This window comes from Echeneis naucrates, chromosome 10 (genome assembly GCF_900963305.1).
Source record: "Echeneis naucrates chromosome 10, fEcheNa1.1, whole genome shotgun sequence".
NCBI lineage: Eukaryota > Metazoa > Chordata > Actinopteri > Carangiformes > Echeneidae > Echeneis > Echeneis naucrates.
Window position 1 is genome coordinate 362,706 of NC_042520.1, and position 25,058 is coordinate 387,763.

The 25,058-nt window shown below is 46.9% G+C and overlaps 3 protein-coding genes across 7 annotated transcripts; all 3 read left to right on the plus strand.

Annotated features, from left to right (window-relative positions):
- The first annotated feature begins 1,256 nt into the window (after positions 1 to 1,256).
- ltc4s (leukotriene C4 synthase) lies at positions 1,257 to 4,987 on the plus strand. 3 transcript variants are annotated; one of them, XR_003841129.1, is made up of 7 exons: positions 1,257 to 2,544; positions 2,857 to 2,956; positions 3,078 to 3,148; positions 3,222 to 3,303; positions 3,754 to 3,830; positions 3,952 to 4,046; positions 4,415 to 4,987. XR_003841129.1 is itself a non-coding variant. In XM_029511812.1 (6 exons), the coding sequence occupies exons 1-6, from the start codon at positions 2,487 to 2,489 to the stop codon at positions 3,966 to 3,968; spliced, it is 405 nt and encodes a 134-aa protein (XP_029367672.1). In that variant the 5' UTR covers positions 1,257 to 2,486; the 3' UTR covers positions 3,969 to 4,081. The 3 variants fall into 3 exon arrangements, 2 of the variants coding, with proteins under 2 accessions (XP_029367672.1, XP_029367671.1); XM_029511812.1 differs by lacking the exon at positions 4,415 to 4,987 and having other exon boundaries at positions 3,952 to 4,081; XM_029511811.1 differs by lacking the exons at positions 3,754 to 3,830; positions 3,952 to 4,046; positions 4,415 to 4,987 and adding an exon at positions 3,382 to 3,613.
- A 164-nt stretch (positions 4,988 to 5,151) lies between these two features.
- ccdc69 (coiled-coil domain containing 69) lies at positions 5,152 to 17,291 on the plus strand. 3 transcript variants are annotated; one of them, XM_029511809.1, is made up of 9 exons: positions 5,152 to 5,342; positions 12,320 to 12,371; positions 12,476 to 12,654; positions 12,972 to 13,059; positions 13,145 to 13,218; positions 13,922 to 14,023; positions 14,174 to 14,293; positions 14,378 to 14,475; positions 14,573 to 17,291. In XM_029511809.1, exons 1-9 carry the CDS (start codon positions 5,322 to 5,324, stop codon positions 14,739 to 14,741), a joined length of 903 nt encoding a protein of 300 aa, XP_029367669.1. In that variant the 5' UTR covers positions 5,152 to 5,321; the 3' UTR covers positions 14,742 to 17,291. The 3 variants fall into 3 exon arrangements, with proteins under 3 accessions (XP_029367669.1, XP_029367668.1, XP_029367670.1); XM_029511808.1 differs by having other exon boundaries at positions 5,156 to 5,342; positions 12,317 to 12,371; XM_029511810.1 differs by having other exon boundaries at positions 5,307 to 5,346; positions 12,315 to 12,371.
- Positions 17,292 to 18,215: 924 nt separating this feature from the next.
- On the plus strand, positions 18,216 to 24,545 carry emx3 (empty spiracles homeobox 3). The gene is made up of 3 exons (XM_029512804.1): positions 18,216 to 18,900; positions 22,635 to 22,819; positions 23,119 to 24,545. Exons 1-3 carry the CDS (start codon positions 18,534 to 18,536, stop codon positions 23,284 to 23,286), a joined length of 720 nt encoding a protein of 239 aa, XP_029368664.1. The 5' UTR covers positions 18,216 to 18,533; the 3' UTR covers positions 23,287 to 24,545.
- The last annotated feature ends 513 nt before the right edge of the window (positions 24,546 to 25,058 follow it).

The following is a 25,058-nucleotide window of genomic DNA, read 5'->3' on the forward strand; positions in this document are numbered from 1 at the left end:
GGCTCAATCTCATAAATATAAATAGAAGTTTTTACCTTCTGATACAAACAGACAAAATGAGATGAATAAAAAAATATTTAATAACTCTCTCTGGAGTCAACTCATTCATTTAATTTTGTTGTGTAAGTTGCAGGTAAATTTATTTCGTATTTTTTTTTATTATTTACAAAGAAAAAGAGAATTCAATTTTTTTTATTTAACTTTTTTCACAGCTTCCTCTCAGCCAATGGGCAATGTGGGCTCCATGGGAGGCCCCACCCCCGGGGCCCAACGCATGTTCCCTCAGAACCAAGGCATCATGGGTATGAGCATGGGTCAGGGTGGTGGGCCTGCAGGCGGTGTAGCTCCACCCCCTGCAGCGAGTCAGGCTGACATCACCCTGCCTTCCTGTGGGGGCGTAGGGGGCGGGGCTGGCATGGACGTCCAGCAGGCCCTTTACAACAACATGAACCTTCACCCTAACCACCCAGGCCACCCACCGCAACAGGCCGGTCTGCAGCGCCAGCCACTGGGCACCATGAGCACCCAGTACAGACAGAACCTGCTGGCTCAGCAGCAGCACCTCAAGTCACAGCCCAACGCTGCCATGCTGAAGCAGCAGCAGCTGGCGGCCGCTGCCGCCCGCATGCCGGGCTCCATGCAGAACAACATGGGTGCCAACCTGTCTGGATCAATTGGGGGTGGCATGCAGAGTGCACAGAGTGCCGCCTGGCAGCAGCAGCTCACCAACCAGCCGCCTTCCAGCAATGCTGCCCTCCCTCCAAACGCCTTCAACAACAGCCCCAACACCTTCCACATGCAGCAGCAGCAGCCACGCATTCCAAAGATGCCGGCAGGCGCCGCAGCCTTCGGCACTAACCCCGGAGGTCGCCCAATGGCAGGCATGAACCCCGGGCAACAAATGATGCAGACAGCCATGGCAGCCACCCAGCAGAGGGTGACACCCAACCCTCAGAGCTTGGGCCAGCCAATGGCCAATCAGCAGCAGCCTCAACAACAGCAGGCCAATCAGAACCAGACTGTGCTCCCTGACATGGCAGCGTTCGGACAGCCGCAGGGTAATGGCCGCCAGGGACTGCAGTGTAACCAAGGTTACCAGGTGAGCAGGACTGCTAATCAGCAGCAGCAGGTGTCATTTGGCTACAATGTGGCATCAGGAAGCTTTGCCGCCGAGAGCGAGCTGGTGGACTCTCTGCTGAAGGGTCAGAGCCCCCAGGAGTGGATGGCTGACCTTGATGAACTGCTCGCCAGCCACCATTAGGGAAACACCGGAGCACCTGAACCTGCACAGAGCTGCCCACGCAGCGACACGTCATGTCCACAGAACTCCAACACTGTTGTGATCTGTTAGCATTAGCCACAGAGCTATCTGATGGTTTCAGTCACACTGGTCTGTGGACCTGATCAGAACTGAACCACAGTTCCAGTCCAAGTCCAGCAGTCTGAAACTGAACCAGATCAGCTGAAGTGTTTCTTCCAGGTTTAACTGCACAGGACGAACAGAACGCAGGATCAAGGAAGTCACTTTATTTTGAAAATGCAACTGAGCAGATGACATAATGTTCAGGTGAGATTTACCTGAGCTGCATTCTACTGCCTGTGTGAGTTCAAGCAAGCACATTTCTGTGTGTGTGTGTGTCTGTCTGTGTCTGTGTGTGTGTCTGTGTGTGTGTTTGAAGAAGTTGGTCTACTGTCCCTGTGGCTCAGCAGTGACCACAGTTGGTTCACATGTTTGATTCTGGAGTCTGTTCAGGTTTAGCTTCTGCCTGATTTTCATACATTTGAATTTCATCAGCACAATTTGTTTAGGGAAATGATGACAGTTACACACAACAAACACGTCGTCTGGAGCTCAGTCCTTACCTGACAGAGCTAGCCCTCATACAGGAAGTGACCTGTGGTCAGCTGAAAGGTCACCACACAAGACCAGATTCTGATGTTCAAGGAGGGCCTGACTTGGCCATTCTATCTACTGTACTGTTATTTGTCATATTGTTACTGAACAGTCAGTAAACTTTCATATTCCCACCGCCTGGCCCCCAGCCTGGGTCACCCAGGGTCACCTGTAAATGTCTATAAATATATTTTTTGTATGTGGGCCTTTCCTATGAGCTGGAGAAGATAGATGTTATTTTTATATATTGCTGCGGAGTTTTGTAAGTATTTTATACTTTTGATATGTTTCTCTGTAAAACAAGAGTATTATGTAAATATAGTTCTTTAGAAACAGCTATGGTCTCTGTTTTTATTTGTTTTTTTTTTCTCTCTTCAGTTGATGATTTGAATATTTAAATTGAATAGAAAACCTGAAATACAACTGCAGGTGATGGTAAGCCTTCATCTTCATTATCATCAGGTTATTCAGAACTGATAAGTTGAACTTCTTGTCAGTGTGTTTTGGCCCCGCCCCTGCATGTGTCCCCTCCCACCCCCGTGCCTCCTGCAGCTCAGGGTCAGGTGTGTCCATCTTACCTGTGACTGTGGAGATGATGGACGACATGGTTGGCCTCGCTGCTGTCTCTCTGCTGGGCGTCCTGGAGCAAGGTAAGGGGGCATGCTGGGAAATATGAGACAAGATCACCTGAGCCTGAAATCTGCAGGAAGGTGAATAGTCTGTTTGACCTGGGTCTGGGGTTTGAAGGTTTTAGAGGTGGAGAATCAGACTCCTGGTGTGAAAACACCTTCTTGTTTAACTTTATTTTTGGAAAGAGCTGATTCAGAAAAATCTACCCTGTATTTACAACAAACACCTTGGTTCATCCAGGAGTCCGGTCCTGTTTCTGAGACCAGAAGGATCCAGATCCAAACATCTGATGTGAATAAAAGGAAGTGAGACATCAGTGTGTTTCTGTCCAGCTTATTTCTCTCTGCAGGTGATCTATGCCAGGAGGAAGTTCTCAGTGTCTCCGCCGAGGACCAGTGGTCCCCCGGAGTTTGACCGTGTCTTCAGAGCTCAGTGAGTCAGACTCAGGTTGACCTTTGACCTTTGCACTGCTGCTGGCACACAATGTTCTGTGGGGAAGATTGTTGGCATATCACTAGAGAATTAACCCCCTCCTCACCCGTCCTGTGTCCAGGGCTAACTGTGCAGAGTACTTCCCCATCTTCATCACTGTCTTGTGGACGTCTGGAGTCTTCTTCAGTCCAGGTGATGAGGGGACACAGCGTGTGATTTTTGACACACGCTGTTCCCGTGGTAACGGTCAGTGTGTGTGTTTCAGGTCTGTCCTCAGTCTGTGGTTTGCTCTATTTATATGGACGTTTCCGTTACTTTTGTGGATATTCACAATCAGCTCAGGGACGGTAAGACACTCCACCTGCCACATTTTTTCCTAAACCTGGTACTGGTCCTGATCCTGGTCCTGTCCCTCTGTCCCTCAGTCTGGCTCCTTTGTACTTCAGTGCTCAGGTTCTCTGGGTTCTGATCGGGTTCTCGTCACTGGGCGTGGTCTTCTCCTTTTGCAGAGTTTACCTGAGGGTAGATCCCATCCAGGTGGTCTGGTCTGCCCTCCCCCTGGTCTGAGGTGTGAGATCAGAGGGGCGGGGCCAACTGAAGGAAATCAAATTGATCAAGAAGTGAAATGTTGATGCTTCTGAGGTTGCTTAAATAAACTCAGATTCACTCACTCATGTGATTACCTAATTTTTTTTATCATCACCGTGACTGACCTCATCAAGTCTCCTCCAGTTATTCATCAGTTCAGATCAGAGCGTCACACCCGATGATGAGATTATCCTTTTTCTGTCCCTCAGTGGTAACATGAGCATCATCAGAGACACCAGACAGAACAGACTGAACATCAGATTTCTTCGGCACACACACACCTCCAGTGAGTTGGGGGGGGGGGGGTGGATCCACCTGAGCTGAAAAACTGGACTCAAGCTGAAACGTACGTGTGTGTGTGTGTGTGTGTGTGTGTGTGTATGTATAATTTATGATCACATGACCAGACCTGAGCAACATCTGACAGTCACTTCATCATCCTCATCCTCCCTCTGTGATCAGCGGATTGGTCCTACATCTCCCAGGATTCAATGCATCTGATGTAAGTGAGAGAGTCTGAGTCACACTGATCAGCTGAGGACTAATTATAGGGCGCACACAGAGACACGCAGAGTGGATGGTGTGTATTTTTACCGTGTTGTCAGCAGCAGTTGTTTCAGAATAAGTTTCCATCCAACAGCAGCAGCTGTTACTGTTTCAGCCCCTCCATAAATACCCCGACACATAGACCACCTGCCCTGCCCACAACCTGGACCACAAAATCTGCAAAAATCATCAGAAGAGGCAAAATAGATTAAGATCAATAAACATCAGTTCAGGGGCAGCACAGAGGTCCTGTGTTCGATTCCCAGCCTGGGGCCTCCAAAGATGTCCTGTTTGGGTTCACTGGTGACTCTAAACTGTCTGTAGGTCTGAGTGGTTGTTGGTCTGTCCAGGGTGAGCTGGGATTGGCTCCAGAACCCCCCGTGACCCGGAAGAAGATGGATGAACAACACACTTGTCTGACCTAAGCTGTAGAAAATATGACAAACTGGAAACACAACAACACACTCTGAACATTCAGCTCAACACAACAGCCCAACAGACTGAAGTCAATCGGTTGGTGTTGCCATGGTGACACTTTTCCACTGACACAACAGCAGTATCCGATGGGGCGAGGTTTAACATTTATCTTAAAGTGTTGAAGAAATTACGTCACGTGGTAGTGTCCTGTAAAATTAATCGTGTTTTATATTTGGACCAATCACGATCATCCTCTGGGGCACGTGATGATTTTTCACGAACTCTGACATCGCAGCTTCTCTCATCATTACGGTAACCGTTTAAATCACAGACAATAGGCACCCTACTGCGCATGTCACGGATAAACACGGTGCTGCCTTCAATGTCTGAGGAGAAAAGTTAAAATCTGACTTTGGTTTGAAATGATTCCGGCTGTTTGGCAGATAAACGGACTCAGATCTGAGCAAACCGATCCTTCTGTTTCCGGTTCAATGTTTTGTCTTCAAACTGTGTATTTCCTGTAAAGTGTTGGGACAGAAGCACGTCAAGTGAAGCTGAAAATTAACTGTTATTTCTGCATTTGTTCACATGTCTGGTCAGTCTGAGTTTCCGTCAGTCACGTGTTTCCGGTTCCGTAATAAATGAAGTTAACTATAGAAAAGTTTTTTTGCCGAGCCTCTTTCGGGGTCGTGAACGCAGCACAAATAAGCCCCGTCCGCCGTAGAAGGCGGTGCGTTCACGAGACTTTTTCCGGAGTGTTTGAAAGTTGTCAACAGAAGAAGAGGAAGAGGAAGCAGCACCGACCGAAGAAGGAATGGGCTGCAGCCACAGCAAGGTAAGCACCGGGACCGGGACCGGGTCCGGGTCCGGGGCAGACTAGCAGAGTTCGGCAAGGCCCGGTTGTGACTGGGGTGAGGAGGCCCATCGACAGGCGGCTGCTGCTGCTCCGTCCCGGGGAGAGGACCCCGTGGTCCGGTCCCGGTACCCCGTGGTTCGGTCCCGGACCCTCTGGTTCGGTGTTGCAGGTGTCGAAGTGACGTAAAGAAAGTGCGGTGAAATCCCGCAAAACGGGTCTGCGGGGCGTTTGAGAACATCTGGTTTAAAGTTTTGAAAGTCCCTGTTGGGTTCTTTTATTTTAGATTCTGTTGTTTTGTTTCATATTTTTATTGTTTTTATGTGTTTCGGGCGGTTTCTCACGGTGAGGTGTTCAAAGAACCTGCCTGATATCCGTCATTTGGACTTCCGGAGCAGATTAAAGCACCTGTGAATGTTACCGAGGCTTCGGGCTTCAGGCGGTCCGACACTCGGAGACTCTACTGGACCGCATGTCCTCGTCCCTCTTCGCTCATCAGTGCTGGTCCTCGGCAGTTGCCGTAGACCAGCCCCGGTCCTCAGTGGATAAAGTGTCCTGACTCTGGCAGCTGCTGGTGTCCAGTTATTGATAGAAAGTGACGGAGTCCGGAGGTCCATGTGTGCCGTCCAATATGGATCAGTGTAATCTGAATTAGGCTGCCCCCCCCCCCACTAACGCTGGTGAGGAATGTGTATTGGACCTGATTCAGGATGGTGCAAAGGTTACTGAGCATGCTCCAGGAGACACCACCTGATTGGCTTTTGAGGAGCTGCTCAGTGTCCTCAGCTGGTCTGCCCGTCCTCAGCTGGTCTGCCCGTCCTCAGGTGGTCTGGCCTTCCTCAGCTGGTCTGCCCGTCCTGAGGTGGTCTGGCCTTCCTCAGCTGGTCTGCCCGTCCTCACCTGGTCTGCCCGTCCTCACCTGGTCTGCCCGTCCTCACCTGGTCTGGCCTTCCTCAGCTGAGGATCTTCTGTGAAAGGGGCATTTGTTTAGAGTCTTATATTTTGGCTCATGTGGGACATCCTGAGGACTTCCTGTCATCGTATGACTCGTATGAGTGTGATGTTTTTCTGTTGCTATGGCGATGCAGATAAATTCAGCGTTGGATCGTGTCACACGGTGTTCTTGTGTCTCAGGGTCTCTGTAGGAAGGGTTAGACCTGGTCAAGATCCAGTTCAGTCCTAATATCTGGTTAGGACCAAGTCCGCCTCAGACTGATCAATAATCAATCATTGATCATTGTCTCCTGACTCAGCAGAACTAAACAGCTGAGCAGGACTTTATTACCCACAATCCCCAGGTGTCAGTCCCTGGCTAAAAGAACACACCTGATCCCAGACTGGTCAGTCTGAATTCAGCTGTGACATGAGACATTTGACACGTTCAGTCTGAGCAGGTTCGTTGTGTCTTTAAGAGATCACAGTCTGTGCTGAGTGTTGACTCAGATGTTGTTGTGTTGTGGTTTTCCAGCAGAGAAAAACAGTGATACTGAGAACTGATACACAAGTTCCAACAGCAGACTTGAAACAGCTGCAGAACCCCAAAGGCTCTCCAGACCAGAATCCAGGCCCAGGTTTAGAGGCTCAGTCCGAACCTCCATCTGGACTCTGGACCATAGACCCCTGAGGTTGGTGTGGGACCAGATGTGGACCGGTGTCCTGCCTCAGTCACAAACCACAGCATGCAGCATGATGTCATATCCTGTCTGAGGTGTGGACTTTAAAGCCCTCTGTTTGAAGAAAGATTCTGGTTTTTGTTCTGAGGAACAGGAAGTACATTTGGTAACTGGTTTCTGGTTGTCTCTTTGGCTCCTCCCCCTGATGTTTAAATCGGCCAATGAGAGGTTTAGTCTCCTCCAGAGATCTGACTGTGAATCTGGTCTGAGAGAGACCAGATTCTGATTTATGAGCTTTTTACAAGACTAGACTCCTGGAGGAACAGAGGCTCCGCCCCCTCAGGTGAACAGATTTAGTGTTTCAGGGCTCTTTAAATCCAGCAGAGCTGTGGAGCACAACTTGGTGTGTGTGTGTGTGTGTGTGTGTGTCTCTCTCTCTCTCTCTCTGTCTTTCTCTCTCACTCTCTTTCTGTCTTTCTCTCACTCTCTCACTCTTTCTCTCTGTCTCTCTGTCACTCTCTGTCCGTCTGTCCCTCTGTCTCTCACTCTTTCTCTCTGTCTCTCTGTCACTCTCTGTCCGTCTGTCCCTCTGTCTCTCACTCTCTGTCGGTTTCTCTCTCTCACTCTCTCTCACTCTGTCTCTCTGTCTCTCTCTCACTCTCTGTCTGTCTGTCCCTCTGTCTCTCACTCTCTGTCGGTTTCTCTCTCTCACTCTCTGTCCGTCTCTCTCTCACTCTCTCTCACTCTGTCTCTCTGTCTCTCTCTCACTCTCTGTCCGTCTGTCCCTCTGTCTCTCACTCTCTGTCGGTTTCTCTCTCTCACTCTCTGTCCGTCTCTCTCTCACTCTCTCTCACTCTGTCTCTCTGTCTCTCTCTCACTCTCTGTCTGTCTGTCCCTCTGTCTCTCTCTCTGTGTCTCTGAAGTATAACCTGGACCAGCAGGTTTGTTCTGCTGTGGTCTGTTGTGGTCCTGGTTCAGGTCTGGCAGGTCATAGTTAATTTTTCTAACTGGTCCACTTTGTTCAGACCTGAATTCAGACCAGAACCAGGTTGCCAAGGGGCCTCTGAGAATCCACCAGCCATCCAATTCCCAGAATGCCCTGCTTCATGTCCACCATAGACTGTATTGAACCCGACTACACGGTCTGGACTTTGACCACTAACTACCCCTGACCTTCCCTAGCTCCCCCTCTATTCCTCTTGTTGTTGATGCCATGGTTGAAACCTCAGTGAGTGGTTTTCTAAACCTTCCCCTTTTTGTTTCCTATCCTTTGTGGTTTTTCATGGTTAGTTGTTTTGGTTTCTGCTGGTATCTGAGTTTAGTGGGGTGATTGTTGTTGTATTTTGCCAGAGGACCACTGAAGCCATCATGGTGTCAGGTGTCTTCTCCGGGCTGTCACAGGGAGGATGTAGCACTGGCAGTCAGAGAGATAATCGCCCCAGTTCCAGTAAATCTGCTGCTCGATGAATAAAGCTGTGGTGGAGAACACCGTTCATCAGCGATGAATTCTTGACAGAAAAGTTGTGACATGGCCAGTCAGAGGAATTAAATTCAAGGTTCGATTACACTTTGTTTGCCACCTCCTCCTTGCTGAGGTCCTTCAGCTGTGGTGAGCTGGGGCATTTGATCAAGGCCTGGCCGAACCCAGAGGAGAGGGTGGCCTGGGTTGCTCAGATGGAGCTGTGGTCAGGCCTCAGGTGGAGGAGGAACATAGCACCCTGAGGTGAGTGGTCAAGCTCTGGGGATTGGTAGCGGAGGCAGTGGGTGAGGTGGGGGAGACTAGGGAGGCAGGCGAGGTTGGTGTGGTAGATGACACTATTGTGTCCAGGTGGAAATCTGTTTCTGCGGGACATCACAGTAAATGAATGACAGTGTCAAAAGAAGTGGAGGCTGAGGCAACTGCTGCAGACAGGGAGGACTGGGGGGACTGGGGGGACTGAGGGGACTGAGGGGACTGAGGGGACTGGGAGGACTGGGAGGACTGAGGGGACTGGGGGGACTGAGGGGACTGAGGGGACTGGGGGGACTGAGGGGACTGAGGGGACTGAGGGGACAGGGAGGACTGAGGGGACTGAGGGGACTGAGGGGACTGGGAGGACTGGGAGGACTGAGGGGACTGGGGGGACTGAGGGGACTGGGAGGACAGGGGGGACTGGGAGGACAGGGGGGACAGGGGGGACTGTGAGGACTGAGGGGACTGGGGGGACTGAGAGGACTGGGGGGACTGGGGGGACTGAGGGGACTGGGAGGACTGAGGGGACTGGGGGGACTGTGAGGACTGAGGGGACTGGGGGGACTGAGAGGACTGGGGGGACTGAGGGGACTGGGAGGACTGGGAGGACTGAGGGGACTGGGGGGACTATGAGGACTGGGGGGACTGAGAGGACTGGGGGGACTGAGGGGACTGGGAGGACTGAGGGGACTGGGGGGACTGAGGGGACTGGGAGGACAGGGGGGACTGGGGGGACTGGGAGGACTGGGAGGACTGGGAGGACTGGGAGGACTGAGGGGACTGGGAGGACTGAGGGGACTGGGGGGACTGAGGGGACAGGGAGGACAGTGTGTCTGACTGCAGTGAAATGTCCTGTACACAGACTCCTCCCACTCACCTGAAGAACAGCTCAGATAATTGAAGGTGTGAAGCTCCTGGACTTAAACAGCTCCTGAAACAGAATTTCCCAGATTTGTTCAAATTCTATAAATTGGCAAAACACAAAGAAAGCAGCCTCAGTTCTCATTGAACAGACTGAAAACACGGGTCTGTTTGTTTTACTGCTTTGGTTTCATATCTTCCAATGGCAGACTCTCTCAGAGTGGGGGCGGGGCCAGAGAGGCGGATGAAACGCATTAATGTGCTGTTCTTACAGAACAACGAGGCGGACTGGGACAGAGAGTGGGAAGGCCCTGGGTGGTGGAGCGGCCTTCCTGTCGCTCCATCATCACTGGAGGTGGAGCATGTAGTGAGGGGAAAGTGTGTCTTAGCCAAAGCATGTTTTGGGAAATGTAATCTTCATCAACATTTACGCTCCAAATAATGGAAAAAATCTGCTCCAGGTTGGACCGCTGTGGGCCGGAGCCGTATTTGGTCTTGGGTTGTCCCAACACGCTCTGACCCGGTGGAAGCACAGACTGCAGACAGCAGGCGACAGGCTCGACAGGCGTTCCTGTTTTAAGCATCATTTTCATGTTTTTACTGATCACGCTTTGGTTTTATGTTGTGTTGGGATTAAAAATATTTTGCCCAGAAGTGCCTACTGGCATTTTAACTCAGTTTGAGGATTAGATGAGGGTTTTACAGACTTTTGGGATGGTTTTAGACAGAAAACTCAGATTTCACATGTCTCAGTGGTGGGACCACTGTAAAACTGGGATAAAACTGTTGTGTAAGCAGTACACCCTCAATGTTGCGTGTGATGCCTGTCGATCTATCGAAGACCTACCGACTGAGAAAATGGAACTTGAAACAGGAAATGGAGGATATAGTGCAATCCGCAAGTCCAAAAAAATGGCCTTAGCCAACCTACTAGACACAGAGACGGATGCTCCCTCTAGCTTCTTTTTAGTCTGGAAAAAAGGTGTGGACAGACTGAAGTAATCCAGTCTTTGCTCTCAGATACAGGGCGACTTACTGAGCCTGGCCAGATAGGAAGGCGTGTCGTGGAGTTTCTCATCCCTCTATACCAGTGAGTGTAAGGAGGATGGGGAGCAGCCTCAGGTCTCTGAGCTGGACCGACCGTTACAGTTGGTAGAGCTGCATGCCGCTCTGCAGAACATGCAAGGATGGCATTGATGGTCTTACTGTAGAATTTTAGAAAAATTTCTGAAACATCCTTGCACCTGATATTTTTAGATGTTTTTAATGAAAACTTAACTTCAGGTTCTGTGCCAGTGACCTGCGGCAAAAAAAAGGCTGTTCGCAAGATAAAAAAAACCTGACGTCCTGTGTCCTTGCTGCGTACAGGGCCTTGTCCACTTGGCCTGCAGGACTGCCACCTTTAGGTTACAGTTTGTTCAAAGGTTTTTAACAGGACTGGCAGACCTGGTGTGGAGAGGGGTGGCCATTCAGACATGTGAGTAACCTGCGACTGGATGCTGCTTTTCTTTTTAACTGATTCAAAACTGTCAAAATTAAATAGGCTTCCTCCTTTTCATCAGGGCATTTTTAAGTCATGGGCCCTTTTTAAAAGCTATTCAGAGAAAAGCTGTGACTCTCTGTTCTAGTTACTAAAGGAGCCATTAGTTTACAGAGCCAGGCTGGATGTCTCCAGGGCAGCTGTACTGGACTGACGGTGGCACTTTGCAGAACCAAGACCCTGGTCCTGCAGCGGCTGGTGGAAACTGCAGGGTGGCACAGAGGCTCCTGGAGATGTGGAGACAAAAGCCTGATGGGGAGAGAGAGGAGCCTCCTTATGGAGTACAGTTGGGCCACTGAACCAAATCAAGACGATCCATTGCAAGAAGTTCATATGAGCCCCCAGTTTGGGGAGCTCAAGGGGCCTTTCCTCAGGCTGCCCGAGAATTCAGCCTACAAATGATGGACAAAAAAACAATGTACAGATGCTGTGTGAAGATAATAAACAGGAAGGGGCTGTGCAACAGAGCACCCAGTGTTTGGGCTGACAGGCTAGGAGGAGATGGGCCGGGGCCGCAGTGGACAGCCTCATACAAGCCTCCTCTTAAAAAAAAAAAAAAGAACTGGTGACCTGCAGTGGAGGATCCTGCCATCACCTCCAACACCTTTGTCACTGTTCTTAATCCAACTGTGTAAAAGCCTCAGTGCTCTTCATGCTTTTAACAGATGTTTTTATTCAGCATCTTTCATTTATGGGATGGGGTACAGGAAGCAGAATCAAAAAAAGCCGCTGCTATACTATGTTACTGGTGAAGCAAAGATGGTAACTTATGTATCCAGAAAAAACAAAATGGTGGAAAAAGGGGCCAGGAGGCAGCCTTTGTGTGACGCTGTAACATTTGATGCAGACCAAGGCTGGAGTTCAGTTTTTACAAAATGATGAACAGCCTGGGGGTTAGGGGTTAGCCTGAAGATATGTGGTGCAGTTGTGAAAAATGAACTGCAGTTTGCACAGCTTTTAAAGAGTGACTGACCCACTGATCTATTTACTTACTCATTCATCCATCCTAATCAACCAATCAGTCATCTAGTATGTTCATGCATTTTATTTTCTAGTCACTTAATGATTGTATTTAATCACCTATAGTAACCTGCTGTCTGCCTCATAAGGCTCAAAGTACTAGCAAATGTAAATAAAGTTTTGTTTTTAAAAATCAAAAATCTTCTCCTCCTTCTTCTTCTTCTTCTTCTCGTAATCCTGTCGTTGTCAGAAGAAGAACAAAGGGAAGAACGGAGAGAAGAACAACAAAAGCTGTCGAGATGAAGGTGAGTGACGCTGTGGTTTCCTGATCCAAATGTTTCTGTTGGCTAACTGACTGCAGATCATCATGGGAACTGTAGTCCCAACATGAGTCCGTGTCTGTGTGCAGGTGGACTAGCATCAGATCAGCAGGACATCTGTCTGGAAAAGCAGCTCGAGCGCTTCGAATGGCAGCTGAGGATTTTAAAGGAAGTGCTCTCAGCTAATGGCAATCCAGAAAGGGCGGAGCTTCTCAAAGACCACGCCGATGAGGATGTGTGTGCCCTCGTCCTCGGGATCCTGGATAAGGTGAGGACACGATGGACTGATAATGGATCAGTGGTGGACCAAGAATCATGACAAACAGTGGCACAACTGGACCGGACAGAGATCAGACCAGATCCTCAGTGTCCTCAGTGTTGGAGCTCATTAAGTTTATTGTGTTGACAGAATAAAGACAATCAGATATTTGGAGCTGATTTTTCATCATTACTGAGCAGAACTCCTGATCAGATAAAGACAGAAACGACCCAAACAGAGAGGAAGGAAACATTCAGAGTGTGTTTTTAGTTGGTTCTTGTTTTCTGATTCTGAGGCCTCCTGGTCTGATGTGTGCTGTTCCTCAGGTGAGAACAGAGACGGTGGCTGATTTGAACATTGTCTATGAGCAGAAGAGTCAGAGTGTTTCTGAGGAGCATGAGAGACACCTGGAAGGTAACACAAGACTGTGGGGGGAGGGGCTACCTGTGTGTGATGACATCACCTGCATCATTTGAAGGTGTTGACTCGTTTGTTCCAGCGCTGCAGAAAACACACAAAGAAGAAAAACATCAGCTGACAGAGACATTCAGAAAAACTGAGGACGTCCTGAAGGTAGGTGTGTGTGTGTGTGTGTGTGTGTGTGTGTGTGTGTGTGTGTGTCTGTCTGTCTGTCTGTCTGTCTGTCTGTCTGTCTGTCTGTGTCTCTCTCTCTCGCTCTCTCACTGTGTGTGTGTCTGTGTCTGTCTCTCTCTCTCTCTCTCTCGCTCTCTCTCTCTCACTGTGTGTGTGTCTGTCTGTCTGTGTGTCTGTGTCTGTCTCTCTCTCTCCCTCTCTCTCTCTCTCTCTCTCTCACTCTCTCACTGTGTGTGTGTGTGTCTGTCTGTGTGTCTGTGTCTGTCTCTCTCTCTCCCTCTCTCTCTCTCTCTCTCTCTCTCTCACTCTCTCACTGTGTGTGTGTCTGTCTGTCTGTGTGTCTGTGTGTCTGTGTCTGTCTCTCTCTCTCTCTCTCTCTCTCTCTCTCTCACTGTGTGTGTGTCTGTCTGTCTGTGTGTCTGTGTCTGTCTCTCTCTCTCCCTCTCTCTCTCACTCTCTCACTGTGTGTGTGTGTGTCTGTCTGTGTGTCTGTGTCTGTCTCTCTCTCTCTCCTCTCTCTCTCTCTCTCTCTCTCTCTCTCTCTCTCTCTCTCTCTCTCTCACTGTGTGTGTGTCTGTCTGTCTGTGTGTGTCTGTGTCTGTCTCTCTCTCTCCCTCTCTCTCTCTCTCTCTCTCTCTCTCTCGCTCTCTCACTGTGTGTGTGTGTGTGTGTGTACTGACAGGGGCAGGTGGATCAGCTGATGTCGGAGCTGCAGATTTATGATGAGCTGAAGAAAAGAGTCAGAGAGTCAACGTTCAAGATAGACCTGCAGAGGAACATCCAGGTGGGTGTGACATCACTGTTGGACAGTCTGTCCGCTTCCTGTCTGTAACCTGTAGTCATTGATTTCCTTTTTGCTTTTTCTGTGACATCACATCCTCTTTCACACAAACACACATGCACGTGTCTCTGTGCGTCTCTTCATGTCCTGCAGGCCCACGGCAGCCCAGGTGCATTCTGGGAGTCAGAGCAGGAGTCTCTGCTGTTTGTCATAGAGATGAAGACTGAGCGCGTGCAGGAGCAGAACAGGAAGCTGCGGCAGATGGAGGCTGTGGTAGGTGGACGGGTCAAGAGACGGCGAGAGACAGACGGAGACGATCAGCTGTTCCTCTAACTCTCCTCTCTGCCCCCCCCACAGGTGGAGAAGAACCTGTCTCTGGAGGACCAGATCGCCCACGTCCTCCAACAGAACGAGGATCTGAGAGTCCGCATGGACAACTGTCAGACTCTGATCCAGTAAGTATTTCCAGTCCAGTCAGTCCAAGGACTGACATTGAAATAGCCTGGTCCTGATCCTGGTCCTGGTCTTGACGCACTGTGCTCTGATTCCCAGGCAGCTGTCGAAGGAGCAGCGGGACCTGAAGGTGGCGCTGGAAAGACAGATCACGGTGAACCAGAAGCTTTCTCAGGAGAAGGAGCAGCTGGTGTTCAAACTGAGGCACAGGGACTCGTGTCCCACCATCCACCCGCCTCCCCTGGTCCCAGAGGTCGTCCCAAGATGATCCCAAGATCCTGAATCCTTCATTAAGACAGAACCAGACTATGTTTGACACCCTCCCATAATTATCCACCAGGTTCTTGACCCGGTTTCCTCGGGCCAGGTCCCACCAACCACCAACAGATTCCGATCTCTGGTCGTCATCGGTCAAGGTGCGGCTCCACTGATCTGATATCTGAGGATGAATATCTGATGAACCCTTCAGACCTGAAGAGGGACAGATCAGTGAGGCAGCACCTTCAGGACCTGGTCTCTCATTATTGACATCAAGACCACGTCTCCTCAGTGGGTCAGTTTATTCAGGACTATAACGCATCTTGGAGTTCCCCTCCTTGGTGCAGTCCTGGTTTTTACGTTTTCTCTTTGTCTTTGTTGTTTAATGGAAACACAGGTGGGACCAGGTTTTGGTACCACGTGGTCCCAGAGTCAGACTACGGTCAGGTCAAGCTGGATCTTCTGAGTCCATCAGTGAAGACCAGTTCTCTTGAACTTAATCCAAAGCTGAGTTTACCTGGATCCTTCCCACAGTCCTGGTTCCGTACTCCACAGTTTCTGAGGATCAGTCTCTGCGGCATCAGAGACCAGTTCTGGTCCATATACTGGTTCTTTTACTCTGAGATGATTGCAGTTGGGATGAGACGGTCTCATAAGAGCTGAAACGGTTTGACAAACTCGGACCTTTTAAAGGTTTATGTAAAGGTTTGTTCTGAACCTGAACGTTCAGTCTGTTTTGGGATTTCATTGGTTCTACTGATGTAATGTCCTCAGACATCTCTCTCTGACTTGCTGTTTCTCAGCTGAGTGTTGGTGGATTTAGTGTTTGAGCCTCAGAAACATTTTCTCAACCAATCATAGAGAAAATGACTCTTCTTCAGTCAAGGACTCTCTGAGCACCGATCACAGTGTTTCATCATACTAGCACTTTAGCCGGAAGGATGCTAAAGCTAATGTCTGCTAAACTATTCAATCTGGTGGAAAAAACTGATGTTAGCATCCCGGACAGACTTCACGTTAGCCTACCAATCACGTTAGCTCCCTCTACACACCTCCAGGATACAATGTTGGAATTCATTAGCATCCCTGTTGATGCTAAAATGTTAACCTGTTTCATGCAAACTCTGAATCTGTTGGTAAATGTCAGCTAATGTTTCAGAGTTTGTCCCTCAATCACAGTGTTACTTCGTTTATTGATAATGTGGTTGCTAACGGCTGTTAGTTCACACTGACAGTTAACATTAGTTTTCATGTTAGCTGATAGTGTAGCCTACAACAGTAAAGTTAAACTGTTGTTAGCGTTAAAAGCTTCACTTTCCATCACGTGAAGCCGAGTTTTACTGACATTTCTTCAGACAGGTCTAAAACCCACAACGTCTGTTGACATGTCAGTGGGTGATGATGTCACAGAATGACAATCTGAAGCTGTTTAAAAGTATTTCACGTTGTTCATGTTTGATTAGTGTCAACAGCCTTGGTTCCGAAATCACTGTCTCAAAAATCACAGTAGCTTTGTATTTTTAATATTTTTGAAAGATGTGAAAATATTTTTGAGAATTTCCGGATTTCTGTTTTGTGATGTTTTTAATTGTTTTTAAAATCCACCAACAACAAAAGAACAAGCTGTCAGCATTTTAACACTCCTCCTGGAGCACCAGCACTTTGACAAGTTTGGCTCCAGGAGTCCAGATCACAGATTTTTAGGATCAGAGTCAGTTTTTAGCTGCACAACTTTTTCATTTTTATTTTTGCCTCAACTCAATAAAAAGCTGCAAATGGAAACATGACAGCTTCACTCTTTTTCTTTCTCTCCTCTGTTGAACCTTTTATTCATCAGAGTAAAATCGTCCTGATGTTCCCAGTTCTGTCATGTAGTTCACAGATACGACCAGCAGGGAGCAGGAGAGGACTCTGAGCCTGATCCTGTGATCTAGAAGCCCAATTATCTGCCCCCCCCACCACCACACCCTAAAGGCCTTCAGCATGAAGACTCAATCTTGCTTCCAGACTACAATTAATCATCTGGCTCAAATTATAACTAATGAATCAATAACTGAGTTTATACTAATGACTTCCTGTGACATCACAGCTACAAATGTCACATGACCTTGTGAGTGGGCGAGAGAGAGAGAGGATGTCAAGGGATCAGTGTGTCTTGTTTGTTTGACAGACTGAGACAATACCCAACCCCCCCACCCCCTCATTAAGTGTGTGTGTGTGTGTGCTACGGGTCACAGGTCATAGCCTTTGCTGTCATGTCACAGTGTTCCCATGACACCTCAGACACCTGGATACACCTGGGGAGTGAACAGACCAATGAATAACAGACGCGGGAGGGTTAATAGTTGTGTTGTATTGTTGTCGAGTCTGACAACAGCAAAACACAACTCAAGCTCAAAAGTTTGACTCCATCTTTAAAGTGTGATCTCATCTGACCCCGCCCACTTTGTCTGCCAGTCTTTCTGAAAAGTGATGTCACTCTATGACCACGCCCCCTGTGTCGTGGACTGGAGCCGTTCGTGGTCATTTCCTGTACGTATGTCCCTTGTTCAGTCCTAATGGGGGGGGTGGCCTCTCATTATCAGGGCATTTGGCTCCTCCCACCCTGAAGCCCCTCCCTCCTTGTCCTCTTTCACAGCCAGCTAATGGCTAAACTAAACAGTGCTAACAGCCTTCAGTCCAAACCACCAGGAGCCAGAGTTACTGAGGGGGGGGGGCTCTGTGGTTCACATGGGCCTCCAGCTGGAGGTGGGGGGCCTTGGTAGAGCTTCCCACAATTAGAGGCTCCTGAATGGGCCCAGAGGAAGGACCGGGACCGGGTCACCACACTTAACAGGGTTTGAGTCCCAGGGCACTCAGAGCACTGTGAACGGGGCCACAAGTCCCTGGTTCTTACACACAGAGAGCCAATCAGCATCCAGGACAGGCCCTGGGGCCTCTGTTCAGGGGCCCCATTGGGCCTTTGATGAAGGTGTCAGCCTCAGTCATCGTCTCCCTCGTACCACTGTCATCAAAAGCTAAATTGTCATCAGCTGGCAGGAAGAAGAGTTTTTAATAGCTTAAATAACATTTGATCACAGATCAAGTTCAAAGGTCAATTCATTAACAGCTGAAGGTCAAAGGTCAAACGTCCAGATTCACCTTCAGCTTCATTTCCTAGTTTTTATTAATTTTCAAAGATCTCTCTGTCTGTCAGTCTATCAGAGCGAAAACACAACAGATGATTCCAGGAGGCTTCTTCAGGGGCCACAGTCAGGGCCCCCCTTCTCCCTGGGGGGGGGTCGGACACAGTTGACTTAGTGACACGATGTTTTCTTCATCAGCTGCTCTCTTTCACCCCCCCACGTCAGTAAAATGGCTGTCGGCAGGGCCTGCGGCCTGTGCGCATGCTCGGCTCACCTCAGGGGGGTGGGGGGGGGGGGGGGCAGGGCAGGTATCTGACTCTCAGTCCCGGCTCAGGCTCCAGAAAGCGGCGGCAGGAGGAGCGAGGAGACACCGACTGATCTGAGTCTCGAGGCCCGGCGCGCTCACTTCTCCTCCGGCTGCGGCTGCCCAGGATCCGGACCGGACCGGACTCTGGACTCTGGACCTGGTCTGGTGCTGACCCGGCAGGACGCGGGACCAGCCACAGACACCGCCCCCTCACAGGTGAGGAAACTTCAGCTGCAGGATCTGGATTTTACGCACAGGCGGACTCCCGGGGACTTATGGTTCTCCGCGCGAGGCTCGGGATCTGAGCTCCCCGACTCGGACCTGGACCGCCCGGATCCCGATCCGTTCCAAGCCGCAGCAGCCGCTCATCATGTTCCAGCACGGCGGTAAAAAGTGCTTCACCATCGAGTCTCTGGTCGGGAAGGACGCGAACAGCAGCGGCGGCTCCGGGGACGAGCCCATCCGGCCCACGGCGCTCCGGTTCCCGGACTCCCTGCACCCGGCCGCCGCCGCGGGGTTGTTCGGCTCCTGCTTCCAGGGAGGCGGCAGGACTCTGTACTCGGCCGGGCCGGACATGGTGCTGCAGGAGCCCGGGACGCACTCACAGAGCCCCGGGGGGCTGCCGCTGCACCCGCTGCAGGTCCCCCCCCAGACCTTCTTCAGCCCCCAGCACCGGGACGCGCTCAGCTTCTACCCCTGGGTCCTGAGGAGCCGCTACCTGGGACACCGCTTCCAAGGTGAGCGGGGGGTCCGGGGGGAACCAGAACCAGAACCGGGGTCGGGATCAGGTTGTCAGATTTTTGTATTTTAAATTCGTCTCAAACTGACTGATGATTCTGATTAATATTCAGTAATGGATCAATAATGATACAAATGCATCAGTGTCAGTTATTAATTATTGATTTATTATCGAAGGTTCTGATGATTATTTACTTTAAACCTTCATCTGTGTACATTCCCTCCTGTTCCATTTCACTGATTATTGATCTTTATGATTAGTACCAATTAATATAATAATGATGTCATGTGTCTGATGAAGCTCAGACACATTCATGTGACGCCGTGTGTGTGTTGCGTTCGCGGTCTTTCCTGTTTTCCGTAATGTTGACAATGATCCGTTTTTATCCGACTCCGTTAAATTCACGTGAACCAAACAAACAACAATTTTAACAATATCACTTAAATTTAGATAAGGAGAAAAAAGAAATGGTTTTTTTTTATTACAAAAAATTTCATAATATATATTAATATAAATACCGAAGTGTTTTAAGTAAATGTGTAAATGTGTATAAATGTTTTCTAGAGAATTAAAATCACTAGATTTTTCAAATAAAAAAATAAAAAAAAACTAAACGCAGCAAAAATCATCATTTATTATTGTTCAGCTGTTGTTATTTACACATGAAACTGAAGTTTGCTCATTTCGGAAAAAGTGAAATGGAATCTGATTGATTTTATTTTTAACCCTAACCCGAAGATAATAAGACAATCTTTTTTTTTTGTTTTTGTTTTTGCATCATTAAACTTAAATTTTAACTGTACAAACTTAATTGTTCTTTTATTAAACAAGTTTTGTCTTGAACAAAATTTTAATTGTAAGGTTTAAAAACAAAACTATTTAAAAGCTGGAAAAAAAATCATGAAATGATTTTAATTTAAAAATTACTTTTCAAGTCACATCACACTGGCTGTTTATTATGATCTCATAAATAAATGATAATTATTGTAATAAACTAATCTATTTATATATACAAATGCAGCAGGTTTCGTGTTCAGGCCCTGAAAATAAAATCAATCTGTAAAAAGTCGAATGACAAAATAAAAATAAAACACAAAGAATAAAAATAAAATCAACAGAAGAGAAAATCAATATTTTTATTGGAGAAAATTATTAGTAAAATATTTAGACATTTGTGTGCAAATCGATTCTTGAAAATGAGCCTGATGAAATATTATCATTAATAATAATTACACCATTAAAATAATTACACGGTATGAATACAACCAATATTAAAGGACATTCTAAAAACACAACAAAATTAGAACTAAATGAATGTAAATTAATAATCTGAATGTTTATTTATCAACCAAAAAATAAAGTATGTGAAAAAATATTAAGAACAAATAAATTCATTTTGTGTATTATTTTCAAAAATGTGTTTTCTAATATATGAAATTACCAGATTTTCTTCTCATGGGGAATAATTGTAATAATAATAATAATAACATGTTAATGTTTCATTCATATTAAAGTGAGTGATGTAAAAAAAAACTTTTTTAAAGAAAAACATGCTCTCTTTGTCGTGTTGTGTCCTGTCAGTAAAAGTTGTGTTGTGTTGTGTATTGATCAGCTCATTAATCATCAGTGATTGTTTTGTTGTTTGTCATCATTTCCAACAATCAGGTCTCAGTCCAGAACCAGAACTGAAAAGTTTAAATGTGGTTTGTGTTTTCTGTTAGATCGTCTGCTGTGTCAGCAGGTCCTCACGTCGTTTTTATATTTTGGGGAATTTTGTGGTTTTATTCCAGACAATGATAAACAGGTGGGGGGATCGAACCCGCTGTGACTACAGGGCACACTAACCACTTGAGCACAACGCTGTCAATACCAGTTCCTTCCGTCTTTGAACTCGTCAGCCTCTGTACCATCCAGTGAGTCCAGATCTGAGTCTGAGTACGAGTGCAGGTCCGGCTCTGGTTTCTAGTTTATTTATTTGCACAAAGTAAATTGGACATGAAGAGGTTCTGGAGAGCAAAACAAGCTCCACCCCCTCGTTCAGCCATTAAAACCATCAAAAACCAAAATAATCAGTAAATTTAGCTTGATGGTTTTCAGACACTGAGGAGAAATGACTGATGATTCACTTTATTTATTGATGAATCTATTTATTATTTGATCAGCAGTTGATATAAAAATGGTGTGAGATTTTCTGCAGGTCTGTTTTTATCATTTTTTACTTCAGAATTTGTATTAATACAGTAATGAATAATGTTGTTATTTAAATTAGTTTATATTCATCAGAACAATGATTAAGATATATTATAAATGTATTGACACAATAAATAGCCATAAAACAAGAGATTAATAAAAATAAACCTCACGTCCAGACTCTGATTATGAAATATTTAAAACAAATCTGAATTATAATCCTTTTAAAGTCAACACACACAGTTGAAATAATTTATTTTATAGTTATTCAAACACTGACATGAATATTTAATTAATTCTTTGATATAAAATGATCAATCTAAAGATGATGAATTGATGAAATCATTCATCAGAATCTTGAAACCTAGAAAAATCAGCTGATTGCTCAGCGTCTTTGTTCAGACAATTTTCAGCGGCGGATAAACCAGGGTTTATTTTCCAGAGCGTGACTTCAGGTGGATCTGTGTCAGCAGACGCATTCACACACACACACACACACACTCCTCAGTATCCGGGGAACCTGGAGCTCCGTCTGACCCGATAAAGTCGTCCTCTTCCTGCTAATCGAACTGAACACCTGGACAAAAGTAATTGGACAGCAGCAGCTTCTCTCAGCTCACAGTGACTTGGAGGGCGTCCGCACACTTTTGGCCAGTTAGTGTAGTTCTGCAGTTCGTCGTCGTGAACAGATGATGAATAAAACCGTCAAAGAGCTTTAACTTGTTTTGGAGGTCTTCTTCTTTGGTGGTGAAACAGTTGTTATGTTGCTGCTGGATGTCTTTGACCTCTGACCTCTGACTGCCTGTTGCTGCATCATTCGAGACTGAACAGAAGCCAACCGTCTCATTTCCAAACCGCCACCCCCCGCTCTGAGTTTGCATATGAATGCGACTTTATAGAAGCTAACGCCGGAGAACAGGCATGAGCACGAGGCGGTTCTCGGCACGCCATCATTGTCCTGTTCGTGTCCTCGACGCCACCGACCAACTGAGCTTTTTGCGTGCGGTGCAATGGCGGCAGCACCTCCTTTGAGCTGAGCTGCGGCAGTTACCGGGAACTCAAGCGTGAATTTGTTTTTATGTAAAATGTACATTGAAAAATTTACGTGCGATTTCAATAAACAGTCAGAAAAATAAAGCAGATGTGAGATGTTGGTTTGGGCTGAGCGCGACGACAAAGAAACACAACGTACGCAAGTCCCTGAACGCCACATCACCGCATCTGATAAACAAATAAGCTCCAATTGATGTTTTCAGTGGTGGGAAAATCAGATGAATCGCCAGCGAAGTCAAATCAGCTGAACCACAAAAAAGTTTAAATCAAAACGATGACACTTTTGACAAATGAAACTTGTTGAAGTTTAAAACAGAAGGTTTGACACATCTTATCACCAAATCTGTGTTAATTACATGTTTATAACCATTCATGACAGGGAACACGTTCTCATAGTCATGTATCCAGCTCCAGTGTTTTGAGCCTTTGGGGCCACCGTATGTGAGACAGCCGTGTGTCTTTTGACTCTCTCTTTGTCTCTGTGTCCAGGGGAGGACAGCAGTCCAGAGAACCTCCTCCTTCACGGTCCGTTCTCCAGGAAACCCAAACGGATCCGGACAGCGTTCTCGCCGTCTCAGCTGCTGCGTCTGGAACGGGCCTTTGAGAAGAATCACTATGTGGTCGGAGCCGAGAGGAAGCAGCTCGCCAGCGGGCTGTGTCTGACAGAGACACAGGTAGGCATGATGGGAAACTCCCATTGTTTTAATTTAGAGATGTTGAGGTTTAACTTTAGACAGTTTGCATCATAAGTTGACCCTTCAGCCCAGGAAGTGACAGAATCAGCTGATCTGGATCAGTCCGACTCTGACTCCATTCTCATCCTCCATCTTTGATAGTGACAACTCAAACACATGAGAGGAAACATTGAGTGTGTTTGTAGTTAGTTCCTGTTTTCTGATTCCAGAGAACAGAGTCTGAACTGATCAGACAGAACCAGATGATTCTGGTTTCACCTGAACTCGTCTCTGTCCAGGTGAAAGTTTGGTTCCAGAACCGGAGGACAAAACACAAGCGTCAGAAGTTGGAGGAGGAGTCTCCTGAGGCCCAGCAGAAGAGGAAGGGCAGCCAACACGTAAACCGATGGAGGGCGGCCACACAGCAGGGCGGCGGCGAGGACGTTGACATCATCAGCGACGACTAGACTGCAGCAGACACACACACACATGCACAAAAAGGACTTTAATGGTGCGTTCAGGTGCCATGTTCAGGCTCTGTGAATGAGCTGATGTGGCTATACATGAACTTCAGTGTTTAAACTCAGGTTGAGTTTCTTTCACGTTTGTGGTTGTTTTTCCAAATTTTGCAGCAGGTTTGTAGTTAATTCACCTTTAATGTGTTTAATGTGTGTATTTAAAAACGCTGAGGTCACAGGTCACAGAGGTCACAGAGGTCACAGAGGACGCTGTTCAACAGGAAACTATCAGACAGTAAGAAACTCTGGACACGATGAGGCTAACGTTAGCTCTGTGTGAACTTGTATCTTCTGTCGGCGTCCACATGTTGGAGTCTGAGAACCATTGGTCACCAAACATCACACAAGCTGTCTCACACACACACACACACACAGCTCACCTCTCTGAGGACCGATGGTCCCTGAAAGCATCAGCAGGAAGTCAAAAAGATAACTCTCCTGTTATGAACAAGATGATGGGAATGAACTGAACAGCCCTGAAGGGCGGAGCTTGACAAACCTGACTTCCTGTTGGAGAGGCTAAAATAAAATGTGTGGTCACAGCTGAGGCCTCGGTGCCAAACAGAACCAGGGTCCTCGACCCCAGACTGGATCCAGGTTTCTGGCAAGCAGGAAGTCGGCCAAACCAGAGACAGGGAGAGAGAAAAGTTAAGCTCCTGCCCTAGGAAGTAAAGCAGAGAGGAGGGGGACAGTATCAGCCCCACCCCCATCAGATAACACCTGTGGTTGATAAATAGCATTCTGGGAAATGTAGTGAACTGAAGAGACTACCTGAACATCACAGACAAAAGATCCCACAACAGATTGTTTTCGTTCCAGTGACTTCACTTCCTGTTGGAGGCCACTCCCCTCCCTCCAGAGTTCAGTTCTGCAGCAGGTCAGCTGATCCTGGACCAGTCTGGACTGGTTTGTGTTGATGGATGTTGGTATTTATATCAAATGGATCTGAGTGTATTCTATGCATCTGATGTGTATAAAGATGATGACGATGACGTGTGGACGGTTTGTTTCTCTCTTCTTCATGTCTGTTTGGTTCTTCCTGGACAGATTTACCTCATCACCTCCTTATGTAGCACTTCTTCTTCCTGTTCCTTTTCTTTTTCCTCCTCCTCCCTTCTTCTTAGTCAAATCTATTTTTTCATTGTTATAGGACTGAATGCACTAACTGTAAAACTTGTTTCCTCTGAAAAAGAGAAAGATCCAACAGCTTTCTACTTCCTGTGTTCATATTTGGAAAAATATAAATAAAATGCAATAAAATAAATAATTTTCTTCATGTGTTAAAACTCGGACGTCCCTATTTTCCTTTCTTAGGTCATTTTTCTGAGTTGCGTTGATCAGCTTGATTAAACGGCATTAAAGTCTTTGTTTCCATGATTTGGAATAAAAGTTGTTTTGAATTTAAATCTGGAGTTTGCAAAAGCACCTGAAGAAAAACTATGAAAATAAAAATATATTATTTATATTTATGTGTTAATAAACCGAAAAAGGAAAAGGTGGTCATAAAAATATGGTTTATAAACACAATAATAATAATTGTTATAATTATTATCATTATCATTGTTGCTAGTGTTATTATGAGCCTTGATTTTTTTAACACTTTGCTGTCATGGCTTCTAAGATATGAATGTATATATTAATACTGTTCATTATTAATATGCTATTATATTAACTGGTCATATAAATTATTGCTGTGAGTTCATTAGAAACTCAATAAACAC